The 16,408-nt window shown below is 35.4% G+C and overlaps 1 protein-coding gene across 4 annotated transcripts in view; it reads left to right on the forward strand.

The window, feature by feature from the left end:
- The window catches only part of NIPBL (NIPBL cohesin loading factor), a 201,048-nt gene that overhangs the window by 156,680 nt on the left and 27,960 nt on the right, over nt 1-16,408 (forward strand). For all 4 annotated transcript variants that reach the window (XM_059060224.2, XM_059060223.2, XM_067030885.1 and 1 more), the window contains 3 exons: nt 698-751; nt 13,905-14,013; nt 15,523-15,659. In XM_059060224.2, the coding sequence (XP_058916207.1) occupies nt 698-751; nt 13,905-14,013; nt 15,523-15,659 (300 nt within the window). The remainder of the gene's footprint in view (nt 1-697; nt 752-13,904; nt 14,014-15,522; nt 15,660-16,408) is intronic.

Genomic DNA, 16,408 nt, shown 5'->3' on the forward strand with positions numbered 1-16,408 from the left:
ATATTTCTGGATGTACTCAAGGGATGCAAGTAAAATAAGAGTGTTGTTTTCACCTAGCCCCACTTTTTGGCATCCACTGAGTTAAGCGCTGATATTAAAATTCTCCAGATTCTTCAAGTGATTAAAAACTGAAAGGGAAAGGAGAAGTAGATAAAAAGATAACAATGGCAACCTGAAATGAGATAGTAATTTCTACCTTTTTCAGAAAACATGAGTTAAGATTAGTTTCATTATGTTTAATTATACACATAAGCTACAATTTTTCTTGACCCAGAATACTGTTCATTTTGAACATAAGAAATTTTATATTATGGATTACATGATCAACTCTGTTTCACTAATGTCTTTAAATCTTCTATCTAGAAGGAAAATAAGAAGCAAACATTTCCATTTTTATTGTTTTTAGACCTTACAGATTTTTCTGATAGTGTGTGATTCAATAATACCGTTCAGAATGTGTACCATTTTTAAAATTTCAATACAGTAAACTAATTTCTTGAATGTTTTCTAAGATATTTTTAGAATAAAGTTCTTTAACATGGTAAATTATTGGCTCACTGAAAAAACAGTTTACTCTAAAAATAATTTTTTTAATTTAGAACATTGGGCATTTATATACTTGAGGCTACAGCATAGCAAAAGTATATTTTAAAGTTAATTTCTAACTTTGATAGTTTCACCATATTTCTCCCCTTAGGTTGCAGCATGCAGAGATACTGGCTATGACTGGTTTGAGCAACTTCTTCAAAACGTGAGTTTTTGTAGACTTTATGATTTAAAAGAAGTTTTTCAGTTATTTTTTAAGTATATACTTTGTGGTAGGGAAAATTTATTTCAATATATTAGGTTGAATGTTTTGGTTAATATCCCTGTTTAATGAATTGTTCAATTGCTTGCTACAAGTAAGTTTTCTAAATCACTAATATTGATATTCTGTCTTCCCATCCTTCTAGATAATTTTTTTATCCCTTTAATCTAGATGATAGACATGAGATCTATAAATAGGTATATAGATTGCATTAAATATATATTTACATTATTTGACATGTTATAAAATATGTAGAATTTCCTATAGTAGTGCAGGATTAAACCACAATTAGTGTTCTTTAAAAATTTTATAAATTGAGGGGCTTCCCTGGTGGCGCAGTGGTTGAGAATCCGCCTGCCGATGCAGGGGACACGGGTTCGTGCCCCGGTCTGGGAAGATCCCACATGCCGCAGAGCAGCTGGGCCCGTGAGCCATGGCCACTGAGCCTGCGCGTCCGGAGCCTGTGCTCCGCAATGGGAGAGGCCACAACAGTGAGAGGCCCGCATACCGGAAAAAAAAAAAAAAAAAGTTTATAAATTGAAATATGAATCTTTTTATTTAAGAATTTTCAAATAGAAGTACCCATCATCCAGTTTCAAAAATTGTTAGCAGTTTCCTAATATCTTATTTATCTCTATCCCTCCCCCATCTCTTTATTTTTTTATTTATTTTTCTTTTGGCTGTAATACTTTTAAAGAAAATCCCATACTTTGTATCATTTCACCCATAAATACTTTAGTATTGATCTCTAACAGAAATGACTTTAAAAAAAATAACCAGAATATCTTTATCATCTATATCAAAATAAATATTAATAAAATTATTTCCTAATATTTAATACCTAGTCGATGTTCACATTTCCCTGATTGTCTCAAAAATGTATTTTTATAGTTGGTTTGCGGTTGCTTTGGTTGACATGGCTGTTAAGTCTTAGTCTATAATAGTCAACCCTTCACTCCTTTTTTCATGCCACTTACATGTTTTCCTGTGGAGTGTCCCACATTCTGGATTTCATAGACCTCTTCTTTCTGGTGTCATTTAAGTTGTTCCTCTGTCCACCATTTTTTTCTGTAAACTCTTAAGTTAGATCTAGAGGTTTACTAATACTGAAGTTCAGATTCAGGAGTATAGACAGAAATACTTCACAGGCAATGCTAAATATTATTGCCTCACATCAAGAGGCACATAATGTTTAGTTGTTACATTTTCAGTGATTTTGATTGCCTGGTACATCTATTATACAGTCTTTCAGGACTGGTTTTAAATGATCATTACCTAGATTCATTATTTTCATTAAGAGTTCCAAAATACTGATTTTTTTCTAGTTATTTTATTTATTCCATGTTAATTAGCAAGGATTCTTCTCCAAAGAGGAATTTTGTCCTAATATTTGGCTACTGTAAAATATAGTTTGTACAGGAAGGGCAGGTGAAATACTTTATTCTTTTCCATTACTTAATCAAGTTTCAGAATGAGTTTTCCTGTCAATATCAGTGTGAACTAAAAGATTTTTGTATCTTTGTATTTTAATTTATTGCAATCATAATTCTTTTTGAAGCTCAAATTGTCCTGTCTTTGCCCAGTGGTAGTCCCTTCAAATCAATCTTGTATCTTTTTGGTATAAACTCATTACTCTTTTGTAGCCTGATTACTTTCTGCCTCTACAAGATGCCCTAGACTCAACTTATACATTTTCTGTCCCAAACCTGAAATCAGCCATTTTTCCAAAGAGCCCTGAATCCCTTTGGTGGGAATAATCTGGGTGCTGTGGATGTTCATTGCTAACGGGTTATCATAGCTTTGGGCCTTTTCAGAAGATAGATCTAAAAGATACATATTTCTTAGAAAGAAAAAAATAAATCAAGAATTTATATTGCTATTTTAAGTTCAAATTTAAGATTTTGAGATTCTGCTTCTTTGATTTTATTATTTCCTTTAAGCTAAAATTATTATTTCCAAGGAAATGGACATAATTTCCTATTTGCTTTGCCCTACTATATTAACAGTAAGATTACTGGATACAGTTTAAGATTTTTTTTGCATTTCTTTTTATCTGTAGCTCACTAAACATACCATTAAAAGTCTATCATGAAGTAATTTTTTCTGATTATGTCAACAGTTTACTATCTGTTAAGTCTATTTGTTTACTTTTTAATTTTTAATAATACTTTTAGTAATAAAACTAGCAATATTTTTAACAATAAATCAAAATTATTTTATTGAGGCATAATTTACATGCAAAAGTATTCACCAATTTTAGGTGTACATTTTGATTAACTTTAATAATTATTTACAGTGATGTAAAGAATATCACTCTTAAAAGCTTCCTTGTGCCTCTTTATAGTTGATCCTCTCCCCTTGGTCCTTGGAAAACACTGATTCACTTTTTGTCACTACAGTTGTCCCTGTTTTAGAATTTCATATCAGTAGAATCATACAACATGTAGTCTTTTGTGTTTGACTTCTTTTAACTAGCAGAATGTTGCTGGTGTATTAATGTTTTATTCCTTTTTATTGCTGAGTAGTGTCAATAGTATGGATGTATCATAATTTATTCACAAATTTATGGACTTTGGGGTTGTTTTCAGTTTGGACTATTATGAATAATCCTACTGTGAATATTTGTGTGCAAGTTTTTGTGGGGATAGGTGTTTTCATTTCTCTTGGGTAAATTCCTGTGATCGTAATTGTTGGGTCATGCGGTGAGTGAGAAACTGCCAAGCTGTTTTTCCAAAATGGCTGAACCATTTTGCATTTCCACCAGCAATGTTCCAGTTGCTTCACATCCTCACCAGTACTTGGTATTGTCATTCTTTTTAACTTTAGCCCTCTGATAGTATGTAGTAATATGTTGCTTTTAAAAAATTTTTAAGATGCCTTTTTCAAGCATCCTCATGTTGTTTGCCTCTGTTATCCAGTCTGTAATATCTTGGACTCTCTTCATCAGTCATCTTCCATTTTATAATTTTACATGATATATTTGACATCCTTTCCCTCCTAAGTCAAATAATTAGCTCTATATTATAGAGCCTTATGACTGTCTTAGTTATATTTATGTCAGCCATTCCAAAGGGGGCATAATCATTCCTAGAAAGCTCTACAACAACGTTTCATGTGATAATTATAATAAATGTTTAAGTAAGAATTAAGTATAGCTATCAGAAATATCATTAGTTAGTATTAATAAAAAGAATCTAAGATAATATCCCTGTGTGTTATTAGCAAGTTGGAAGTAGAAAAGAGAATGCTAGATTTATAACCTCTAAGCAGTATTTTAATATTCTTTATATCTTTACTCTCTAGTCCTCTTTTAGTTCATTGCTTTCTGTTGCTCCCTATTCATTGCTTTCCTACTTTAGTTTCTGCCAACAATTTAGTTTACCAAAATGACATTGTGACTTTCTGATACAGTCATTAGACTAGCAGAGTTTAGTTTAATGAAATAAAGAAAACTAAAAAATATTTATATAAACACATCTGATGGAGATATAACTACTCTTAGCAGTTGTAACAACACTGTGCATAAATTTTAAGAGAAGCTGAGAAGGATACAAAGAAGGGACTGCTGGAATTGTTTGAAATTCTTGAATCAGTAATTAGCACTCTTACTGTTTCCACATGGATTCATGTACACACATTCCATTCTGTCCAATTTCAGATATTTCTCATTATTATTTTTATGTTGGGTCGGCTTTGTATAGATCAGTGATTCCCAATTCATGGAACATGATTTCCTAGGGAAACTTGAAGTAATACATGAAATAGCTTCATACTTACACAGGCATCAAACTCTGTCCACTAACTACATATACACATTTTGTAAATGTATGGAAATTCAAATCCCTTATAACTTAATGAATTCATAGCTTTTTTGTGATTTTTTTTTTCAGTAGTATGTGAAAGAAAAAGTTCTATCATGAAAGTCCTTACCTTTTTTATATTTCTAAAAAGTGGTTCAATTAATTTAAACCACTGTCATAGCCTATGGTGGGTACACAGAATTAATTTTACAGAGCTACTCATTGTCATCTCTTATGATCTAAGACTATAGCCTTCTTTTAGTTTACAAGAAAATGCAGACAATGAAAAAACTTGAATAAACTATATTTCATCTGTTCCTGGCCTTTGTAGTCCAAAACAAGATCTCCTTCTTGAAGTTTACAATCAAATACTCTTATTGCCATCAGTCAGTGAATGAATAGAGAAACCGATATATCCATACAATTTGGTAGTGCTCTACATCATAAAGGAACAGACTGCTGATACATACAGCAGCGTAGAAGGTTAATGAAAACACTGCAGAATGAAGGAAGCCTTACACAGAGGAGTACATACTCTGATTCCATTTATATGAAGTTCGAGGAGAGGCAAAACTAATCTGTGTTGGAAAAAATCAGAGGAGTGATTGCAGAGGGCTAGGGATTGACTCAGAAGGGACACGTATTAGTCATGTTTCTCCAGAGAAACAGAACCAACAAGATACTGAGAAAGGAAGACAGAGAAAAGATTTATTATAAGGAATTGGCTTATGTGATTATGGAGGCTCTTAAATCCCACAGTCTGCCGTCTGTAAACTGGAGACCCAGAAAAGCCCCTAGTATGTAGTTTAGTCTGTGTCCTAATGCCTGAACCACGGAAGCTGATAGTGTAAATCCCAGTCCAAATGTGGGAGGAGACCAATGTCCCAGCTCAAGTACTCAGAGAATGGTTGGATTCTCCCTTCCTTTACCTTCTGTTCTATTCAGCCCCACCCACATTGGAGAGGGCAGTCTCCTTTGCTGAGTTCACAAAGTTAAATGCTAATCTCATTTAGAACCACCTTTACTTACCAATACGTCTAGTAATAATGTTTAACCAGATAACTGGGCATCCCTTGGCCCAGTCAAGTTAACACTTAGAATTAACCATCATAGTTCTACCCTTTAACTTGGCACCCATACACATCTCCTTAAACCATACTAAACCTCCAAACAGATAATAGCAAGGTCATGATTCTACCTAACATGATACATCTATCATGCATGTAACCAAAAATGCACTAACCCCATCCCCAGAAGAAGTCCGTGAGTGATGTTTACTCTTCTTGATATCCCATAATTTAAGTACTGGGATGTCAGATTAACAACATTTAAATACTATGATATGAAGTTAGTACCCTTTATGTTACGTGATAAAGGAATAAGGGGGGGAAGAAAGATATTTTCTCACTTTCCTTCTCGATCTCTCTCTCCCTTTCCCTCGCCCCCACCTCTGTACACACAACACACACACACGCACGCACACACAAATGTACTCTTGACAAAATAAGTAGGAAATACTCGTGGCAATTAAAGTCCTTATTTCTATAACTGGTAATGTGATCACAGCTGGTATAATACTAAGAGATGGCCTAAGGGATCTCTTGTATTCCAGACATACTCTTCCGTACCTCCATTATAGAGTAGTACTCCAATTTCTTCTTGATAGTCAGGATCAATCACTCCATCCAGAACCCTAACTCCCTTCTTTGTTGTTGATTCAGAAGCATGAGGAGCACACAGTAGATGGGTGACTGTACTAACTTTCAGTTCAGTGGGATTATGGTTGTGTCTCCTGGTAGACGCATTCCCTCTCTAGAACCTCTCTCTAAGCCAGCAGAGCATAAAGTAGCTGGAACAGAAGCAAAAATTTTGCTAATGGGTCACTAGGGGTAATAGTGAGTGATGCCCCTCAAATTTCCACCTCTTGATTCCTGGACTAATCCTGGCTATGGACTAAACAGCACCATGTATTGGTGCTGATTCAGAGCAGCCTGCTGGAGAATCTTGCCTGAGCCACTGCAGGATATTGCCACCTATCTGGTGCTGTGACTGAATCTTTAAAGGGACATTCCACATTCTATCAAGTCAGCTGTTTCAGAATGGTCGGGAACATGAGCATGGGCTCGTTGCTGCACTTCTTTTGCTGTGAAGTGAGTTTCTTAATCAAAAGCAATGCTGTTTAGAGTACCATTTTGGTAGATAAGGTATTCTGTAAGTCCACAGGAGATAGTTTTGGTAGAAGCATTGAATGCAGGAAAGTCAAATCTGTATCCAGAGTGTCTATTCCAGTAAGAACAAAATGCTGCCGCTTCCATGATAGAGGCAGTCCAGTGAAATCAACCTGACACCAGGTAGCTGGCTGATCACCACAGGGAATCATTCCATATGAGGGATTCAGTGTTGGTCTCTACTGCTGGCAGGTTGGGTACGCAGTGGTAGCCATAGCCAGTGTGGCCTTGGTGAGTAGAAGTCCCATGTTGCTGAGCCTATACATGGCCTCCATCTCTGCCACCATGGATAGTTTGTTCATGAGCCCATTGGGTGATGACAGGAGTGGCTGGGGAAAGAGGCTGATATCCTCAGAGAAGGTATCTGCGGAACACATCATCCTATCCACTTGATTTTTAAAATCCGCTTCTTCTGAGGTCACCCTTTGGTGAACATTCATGCGGGATATAAATATTTTCATGGATTTTGCCCATTCAGATATGTCTCCACATGCCTCTTCCCCAGATTTCCTTATCACCAACTTTTCAATCATGTTCCTTCCAAGTCCCTGACCATCCAGCCAAACCATTGGCCATGACCCATGAATCAGTATATAATCACACATCTCGTCATTTCTCCTTCCAAGCAAAGTGAACAACCAGATGCACAGCTTCAAGTTCTGCCCAGTGGGAAAATTTCTCTTCACCACTGTCCTTCAGGGATGTCCCAGAAAGGAGTTGTATTGCTACAACTGTCCACTTTGGGGTGGTACCTGCATATTGTGCAGACCCATCTATAAACCAGGCCCAAGTCTTCTCTTCCTCTGTTAACTGACCCTAGGGTATTCCTCATGGTCAGCTGAGGCCATAGGTGCAAGCTGGGAGAGAGAAGGTAGTGTAGCAGGAGTGGGAACCACAGGCATTTAGGCCATTTTTTCAAGTGCCCTTCAGCCTGCTCTGACCTAATCATGTATATACCAGTTACATTTGATGATAGAGTACTGCTTTTCACACCCAACTTTATGGCTTGATGAGTCAGAAAATACCCAGTTCATGACAGCTCGGAATGCATGATAATTTGGTGGCCCATGGCTAGGCATTCAGTGTCTACTGAGGCCCAGTAGCACGCCAAGAGCTATTTCTATGGAGGATGGCAAGGCTTTGCTCCAAAATCCTAAGGGCCTATACTGCAGTTCACCTACGGGGGCTTGCCAAAGACTCCAGACAGCATCCCTGTCTTCTGTTAACACTTCAAGCACCACTGGATCTGCTAGATCGTATTGCCCAAGTGTCAAAGCAACTTGCACAGCAGCCTGGAACTATTCCAGAGCCTTTTCTTTTGTTCTGGGCCCCACTCAACACTAGCAGCTTCTTAGGTCACTCAGTAAATGGGCCAGAATAATATACCCAAATGAGGAATTTGTTGCCTCCAAAATTCAAAGAAACCCACTAGGTGTTGAGTCTTTTTTTTGGTTATAGGAGGGACCAGATGCAACATCTTATTCTTTACTTTACAGTGAATATCTCAACATACCCCACGCCACTAAGCCCCCAGGAATTTCTTGAAGTAAAAGACCTCTAAATTTTTGTTGGATTTATTTCCCACACTTTGACACGCACATCTTACCAATAAGTCTAGTGTAGTTGCTACTTTTTGCTTACTACACACAATCAACATAATGTCATCAATGTAATGGGTCAGTGTGATATCTTGTTGAAGGGAAAGATAATCAAGAACATGCAAACTAAATTATAATGTATGGCTAGAGAGTTAATATACTCCTGAGACAGGGCAGTGCGGTGTATTGCCGGCCTTGCCAGCTAAAAGTAAACTGCTTCTGGTGGGCCTTTGACAGGGATGAGAAAAAGGCATCTGCCAGATCAGTAGCTGTACACCAGATCCCAGGGGATGTGTTAATTTGCTCAAGCACTGATACGTCATCTGGTGCAGCAGCTGCAATGGAGTCCCGACCTGGTTAAGCTTATGCTGATTCACTGTCATTCTCTAGGATCCATCTGTCTTCTGCACAGGCCAAATAGGCAAGTTGAATAAGGATGTGGTTGGAATCACAACCCCTGCATCCTTCAAGTCTTTGGTGGTAGCACTAATCTCAGCAGTCCCTCCAGTGATACACTATTGTTTTTGATTTACTATTTTCCTAGGTAGAAGCAGTCCTAGTGGCTTCCAGTTGGCCTTTCCCACCACAATAGCCCTCACTCCATTGATCAAAGAACCAATGTGGGAATTCTGTCAGCCTGTTAATATATCTATTCTAATTTTGCATTCTGGAACTGGTGAAATAACCAGAGGATGGGTTTGGGGACCTACTGGACTCACTGTGAAACAGACCTGAGCTATACCTTCATTGATCATCTGACCTCCATAAGCTCCTACTCTGATTGGTGGGCCACAATGATGTTTTGGGTCTCCTGGAATTAGTTCAGAGCCAGTGTCTGGTAATCCCTAAAAGGTCTAATAATTTTTTTTCCCCAATGCACAGTTAACCTGGTAAAAGACTATAGGTTCCTCTGGGGAACGTTGGAGAAAGGATAAACAGTATAAATTTTCAGTAGTACATGGAACTCTTTCCTCAAGAGGATTCTTCAGGTCTTCCCTGGTGGCGCAGTGGTTGAGAGTCCGCCTGCCGATGCAGGGGACGCGGGTTTGTGCCCCGGTCCGGGAGGATCCCACCTGCCGCAGAGCGGCTGGGCCCGTGAGCCATGGCCTCTGAGCCTGCGCGTCCGGAGCCTGGGCTCCGCGACGGGAGAGGCCACAACAGTGAGAGGGCCCGCGTACCGGAAAAAAAGAGGATTCTTCAAAGAATTCTGTGGATTGAATGTTTGTGTCTCTCCAAAATACATAATGTTGAAACTTAATCCCTGGTGTGATGGTATTAGGAGATGGGGCCTTTGGAGGATAATTAGATCATGAGGGTGGGGCCCTCATGAATCAGATTAGTGTCCTTCTAAGAAGAGACATGAGAGAAATTACCTCTCTGCTCTCTGCTGTGTGAGGATACAACAAGAAGACAGCCATCTGCAGGCTAGGAAGAGAATCTTCACCAGAAACCAACCATACGTTGATCTTGCACTTCCCAACCTTCAGAACTTTGAGAAATAAATTCTATTGTTTAATCCACATAGTCTATGGTATTTGTTAAAGCAGCCCATACTAAGAAATTGGTATCAATAAGTGGGGTGCTGCTGAAATAAATACCTAAAAATGTGGAAGTGACTTCGGATTTGGGTAGTTGATAGACACCAGAAGATTTTTGAGGTGCGTACTAGAAAAAAACTGATACTGCTGTGAAGACATTTAAAGGCAATTCTGATGAGGGCTCAGAAAGAAAAGAGAAGAGCTATAGGGAAAGCTTCCTTCTCTCTAAAGCATATATATAATCATGTACAGAATGTTGGTAGAAATATGGATGGTTAAAAGCCATTCTGATGAGGTCTCATGCAAATGAGGAACATGCTATCAGTCAACAGAGAAAAGTGAGTCTTTGTTATAACGTGACAAAGAACTTGGCTAAATTGTGTTTCTGTTCTAGTGTTTTGTGAAAGGTAGACCTTCAAGTGATGAAATTGAATGTTTAGCTGAGGAGATTTCTAAGCAAAGTGTTGAAGGTGCAGCTTGATTTCTCCTGCCTGAGCTTACAGTCAAATACTGTCTCTTCTCTGTCTCCATCAGCCAGTGAATGGGTTAAAAAAAACCCTGATGTATCCATACAACTTAATAGTACACCATATCATAAAGGAACAAGCTATTGATACATATAGCGACATAGGTAAATAATAAAAACATGCAGAATGAAAGAAGCCTTACACAGAAGAGTACATATTATGATTCCACTTATATGAAGCTCTAGGAGAGGCTAAACTAATCTATATTGGAAAAAAATCAGAAGAGTGGTTGCAGGGGGCCAGGGATTGACTGGAAAGGAAAATGAGGGTACTTTCAGAGGTGATGGTAATAATCTATATCAGTGGTTCTAAAAGTTATCAAGATTACCTGTGACTTGTTAGAAGTGAAATTCTAAGGCTTTACCCCAGATTTAATTAATCCATAACTCTGAAGTAGGGGCCCACCTAAACAAAGTCTTCAGATGATTCTGATATAAGTTAAAGATGAAGAAAGACTGTCCTTTATCTTGATAGGGAGTTTGACTTATATAGGTGAATACACTTAACAAAACCGGGCAAGTATACACTGAAGATCTGTACATATTTCATGTAAATTTTATCTCAAAAGGAAAAAAGAGGAAATACACTGATGTCTACAGCTTACTTTGAAATGCATCAAAAAGATGGATAGAGATGTGTATATGTTTACATATGCACACATATATACATATATCTATGCGTGCATATCATGGGGCTGGTTTAACATCACACGTGTGTATGATTTAACATTAAACAAAAAATAATCATGTCAGGATACAGGAGAAATCATTGATAAAATTTGAATGATAACTTCTAGTAAACTAGGAATAAAATCTGACAGAATAAACTATAAAGCCTAAAATGAAAATCATGCAAAATGGAAAGATATTAAAAGATCTTATCAAAATCAAGAACAAAAAGTATTCATCAAACATGTCAAAGTGATTAAAAATATATATGGAAAAGTAAAGAGCTGAAAATAATTGTCACTTCTGAAAATGCAGGGACACTGATGTGCCTTAACAAATATCAGGACTTATTTTTAGAGATACAGTAATTAAGGTAGCATGGATTTTTCAATAAATGAGACTGGGCCAAGTGGCTATCCATAAGGATTTTTTTTTTTTAATTCTTCAGCTCAGCAGTCAATTCCATATAGATTAAAGGAAATCTTTAAAACTTACAGAAGAAAGTATATGTGTGAATATATTTTTGACCTTTCTTAGGGAAGAATTTCTTAAGTCACAAAAGCCATTAACCTGGAAAGATTGATAAATTTCACTGCCTTAAAATGAGGAACATTTATGAATCAAGAAAACACAAGTCACAAACTGGGAAAGATATTTGATACACATATAACTAACAAAAGATCATTGTTAAAAATATGTAAAGAACTCCTGTCCTGCAAACCAGTATAAGGCAGGAGTCCTGGTAGGAAAACAGGAGAAAGTCATGAATAGGCAGTTCATAGAGGAGATAGCACACATGGCCTATAAGGTATTCAGCCTCATAAGTAATATAGGAAATACAAATCAAGACCACGTTTTACACCCATTTGACTGGCAAAAGTTGAAGTTAGGTGATAACAAATGACGGAGGAAAAGATGGATTAAATAGCATCTCTTTAACACTGGGGCTGAGAAAATATTACAACAAAAGTTTTTAAATTTAGTATTATTTCATAAAGTTGAACATTTCATATATCCTGTGACCCAGTAGTTCCACGCCAAGGTATATACCCAAGAGAATCTTGCATATGTGCACCAGGAGACAAGAATGTTCATTATGCCACTAAAATTTTAATTAGCCTGTCTTCAGAAGAATGGATAAATGAATTGCAGTATAGACATACAACGGCCTGTCGTATAGCAGTGAAAATGAATAGTTTCATGCAACAACCTGGATTACAGTTAGTGGCATGTTGAGTGAAAAAGGCACATCCCAGTATGATACCTTTCAGAAAGTTGAAAATCCAGCAAAACTATAAACAGTATTTAGCTTAGACAATTTTTTTTTAAGCAAAGAAATGGTAAAATTCCTGATAAGTGGTACCTTGAAAGTTAAACAGGAAGATGGGATAAAGGTAGCAGCACACTGGGAAATATAAGTTATTGGAAATATTCTTGAATTAGGTTCATAGTGCATCATTATATTTATAAGTAAATAAATTAAAAGGGCACATACCAGTATTGGCAATGTCATGAACTGAAATTTATGATTAATACTTTTATGTATACTTGATGTCTTGGAGAGCAGAAAGAAAAAACAGGCGAGGAGATTGTTTTCTACTCCTGCCTGAAAAAGACCAGACTAGCATATAATTTTAATAGCTGCTTAAGGTTGAGTTATAGAGCAAGACAAGGAGAATTTGCTGTTCAGAGTTGTAACTGGGTAAATTGAAGTTCTCTTGCTTTATTTCTTTAAATTGGAGGGAGCAGGGGAAATGTGTGTGATATGTTATTCTGATTGCTGTCAGTTTAAATCATCCACGCATATTGTAGTGAAAGTTTAAACTTGTGCTGCCCCATACTAGCCACACATGTTTTTTCATTTAAATTAACTTGAATTTTTATTTACTTTTAATTCCTCAGTTATACTATCCACACTGCAAGTGTTTTGTACCTGCATGTGGCTTGTAGCAGCAATAATGGGCAGCACAGATATAGAACGTACCCATCATTGTAGAAAGTTACATTGGACAGCACTGGAACTCTTGACAGAAATTAAACATTTCAATTTCTTTAATAGCCCCAGAATTGTATTAGCTATTCTTTATTAATAAAACAGATATACCTTAGATGACCTTACCATTGACCTCTGATTATTATGAAAGATTGGATTGGTTTTATTTTTTGGCTATAGTTAGACTGATCTCTTTTCCTCATACCGTTATTTGTAACACTTTTCTAACATTGTTTATTAATAACTTGGTAAAAGATAACGCAGGAAAGAAATCCAGCCTTGTGTTTTATAATTGCGAATTATAAGGTGCAATTCAGATGTAGTTACAATTATTTTTAAAATGTAATTAACCCATAATATACTTTTTTGAGACATCAAAGAACTTGAAATAATAAGGAATGGAATTCTCATTCTTTAAAATCATTCAACTAACATTGAGTGGTATTCTTAAGGGAAGGTCACCGTTCTCATTTCTCTCATATTCTACCTTAGGTCCTACACATAGCAATTTAAATAACTTCATACTAAAATTGTTTGAAAGTATCTATAAATTATTGGTTTATAAGATATTTTAAAAATATTTGTTACATATTTTTGTTTATTAATTTGCATTTTCAGTATTAAATTGTTAATAACCAATTGAAAAGCTTATTACTTATGGACACATTTAATGCGTTTATATTATTATTGTCTAATGAATAATTATACTGGGATTTTTTTTTTTTTATATATATACATATATAGTTGTTGAAGTCTGAAGAGGATTCCTCATATAAACCTGTGAAGAAAGCTTGTACTCAACTTGTTGATAACCTAGTTGAGCACATTCTTAAATATGAGGAATCTCTAGCTGGTAAGACATTTTATATATTGGTCGTTAAGTTGATTTTATAAGATACTTTAAAATACTTTGGGCACATTTCTCATTTTTGCCTCTAGCTCTGCTTAGCCTAATAAACTACTTCATTTTTAAATGAAATCTGTTTTTTGTTTGGTGTTGAATCCTAGGTTATATTGTTATGGTTGAGTAATATTATCTAGAGCAGTACAGTAAAAGCATAGGAATTATCTCTTCCACATATCTTTCAATAGCACATAATTTTAGATGTCATAATGAATAGGAATTTTTAAAGTAAGTCCAGGAGCTAATATGTATTTAGCTAAATGCACTCATCCAAAAACTGTTCAGTATCTTTTAAATTATATAAAATTTTCTATCAAAATGAAATTGTTTTAATTATTATTAAAATGTTTTTAAAAGTTTTGTAGTATATACCTAATATCATTTATAATTATTATATAAAATGTGCTTAATCTTGACCTAGAAAGCTGTTAATATTTTTTTAATTGAGAAATTCCTTAAATATTTAATATTTTATATTATTTATCACACTATCAGTCACAAAATTGAAGTTAATGAAAATATAAATAATTACATAAAACTATAAAAGTCATAATTGATATCTATTGCTTAAAAGCACACAAGACTAACATTATTTCCCATCCCCTAACGTATGTTAATGAGGAACATAGTCAGCCTAAGTCAGTTTTCAGAATTGGGGGCCAGTTGCCTCTATACAGAGGTATCATTTATGGTAAAATTGTTGATATTCTTTATATTTTTATTGCAGTTTTTTTTCTTTATTTTTTTTTTCATTTTCCATGTTTATCTCTTTTTCTTTGTATATTTTGTTGTTTCCCTTACTTTTCCCTATCCTAGATTTTAAGGGTGATACTGTTGTCACTTAATGTTAAAAAGTTTCTAATCTCCTCTAAAAACTCCTGAGAACCAAGAAACATTTTATCTCCTAACTAGCAACATTTTCCTCTCACCTGAACAGCATTTTGTTTACTTTTCTAATATAGCACTGGTCCACCTTCTTATCATTTCTGTCTTCTAACATTCTTCGCTACCACAGCAGCATCTCTTTTTTTTCCCAGTACCCTTAAACACAGTATCACCTCAGCTAAATTGTCTTTGTCCTCCTTTGCTAATTTTCTTTCCCATACTCATTTCCATCCAGTTTTAGATATAATCAACACCATGTTTATTCTGAAAATTCCATCTCTAAATTTCCCAACTTTCATTCTACTTTTTAACTTCAGTCCTACTCCCCTCAGTGTAAAACTTGCCTTCCCTAGTGCAGCCTCCTTGTCCTTTATCCTTAATATATGTAATATTATATAACAAAGAAAAAATGAAATGCAGGAAGTCTAGCATCATAAGAAATGCTAATCTGTTGTATTCAGGCATGTACTGAATCTATTCAGGGGATAGTATTGAGTAATTTAAATAATATTCTGTATAATTTCCATTGCCTTGTCATATTTTAGTGTCTTATTTCTCTGTTTGTTTTTCCAGACTCTGACAATAAAGGTGTGAATTCTGGACGATTGGTAGCTTGCATAACCACTTTGTTCTTATTCAGCAAAATAAGACCCCAGCTCATGGTTAAACATGCCATGACTATGCAACCATATCTTACCACTAAATGTAGTGTAAGTATTAGAGCTGTCCTATTTTTCTCTTATATAAACCATGTAGTAAATATTTTAAATTTAGAATTCACATTGTGTCATCCACATTTTCACTGACAGATGACAGTCATTTTCACTGACAGATCAACTGGGTTATGTACTCAAATGTATGTTCTAATATTTGTGGCAAGTTATCTACACACATCATTTTTCTGATGTATTATAAATAAAGTTCAAGTCCCATTTCTTTGTGAACTCCTCAAGCTAAATCCTCAGTAATGCTTAATAAACGTTGTAATTATTGTTAGGACTTAAAAGGTGAATGAGACAGAGTTCCTGTCACTGAGAAATTTACTGTCTTTTGGATTCTGATTTTGCTTTTCATTTGTCATTTTTGATATATTTTATTTATTTTTATAACATATCAGTATATTGAATATGGAAGACCTAGGATCGTCAGAGATGCTAGGCTGTTATTTTAAGTTAATATTACACATACTATGTTTTCCTAAAATCAAATGTGAAGATTAAATATTACTTGAGTAAGATAATCTAGCAATTTAACATGACAGCATGGTGAGTTAAATGGCTTATTATAACACTAAATTTTAAAATACTCTAAAAACCTATAAAGGTAAATAGTTTTTTACTTACTATGCCCCATTGTTCCTAAGGAGTTAATTTGAACTGTTTACTAAATTTGTTTTGTTGCCATGGTCAGGTTTTTTGGCAATCTGAATTAACAAATTCTAGGTGAAAATCTTCAGGAT

This window comes from Kogia breviceps, chromosome 4 (assembly GCF_026419965.1).
Source record: "Kogia breviceps isolate mKogBre1 chromosome 4, mKogBre1 haplotype 1, whole genome shotgun sequence".
Classification (NCBI taxonomy): Eukaryota; Metazoa; Chordata; class Mammalia; order Artiodactyla; family Physeteridae; genus Kogia; species Kogia breviceps.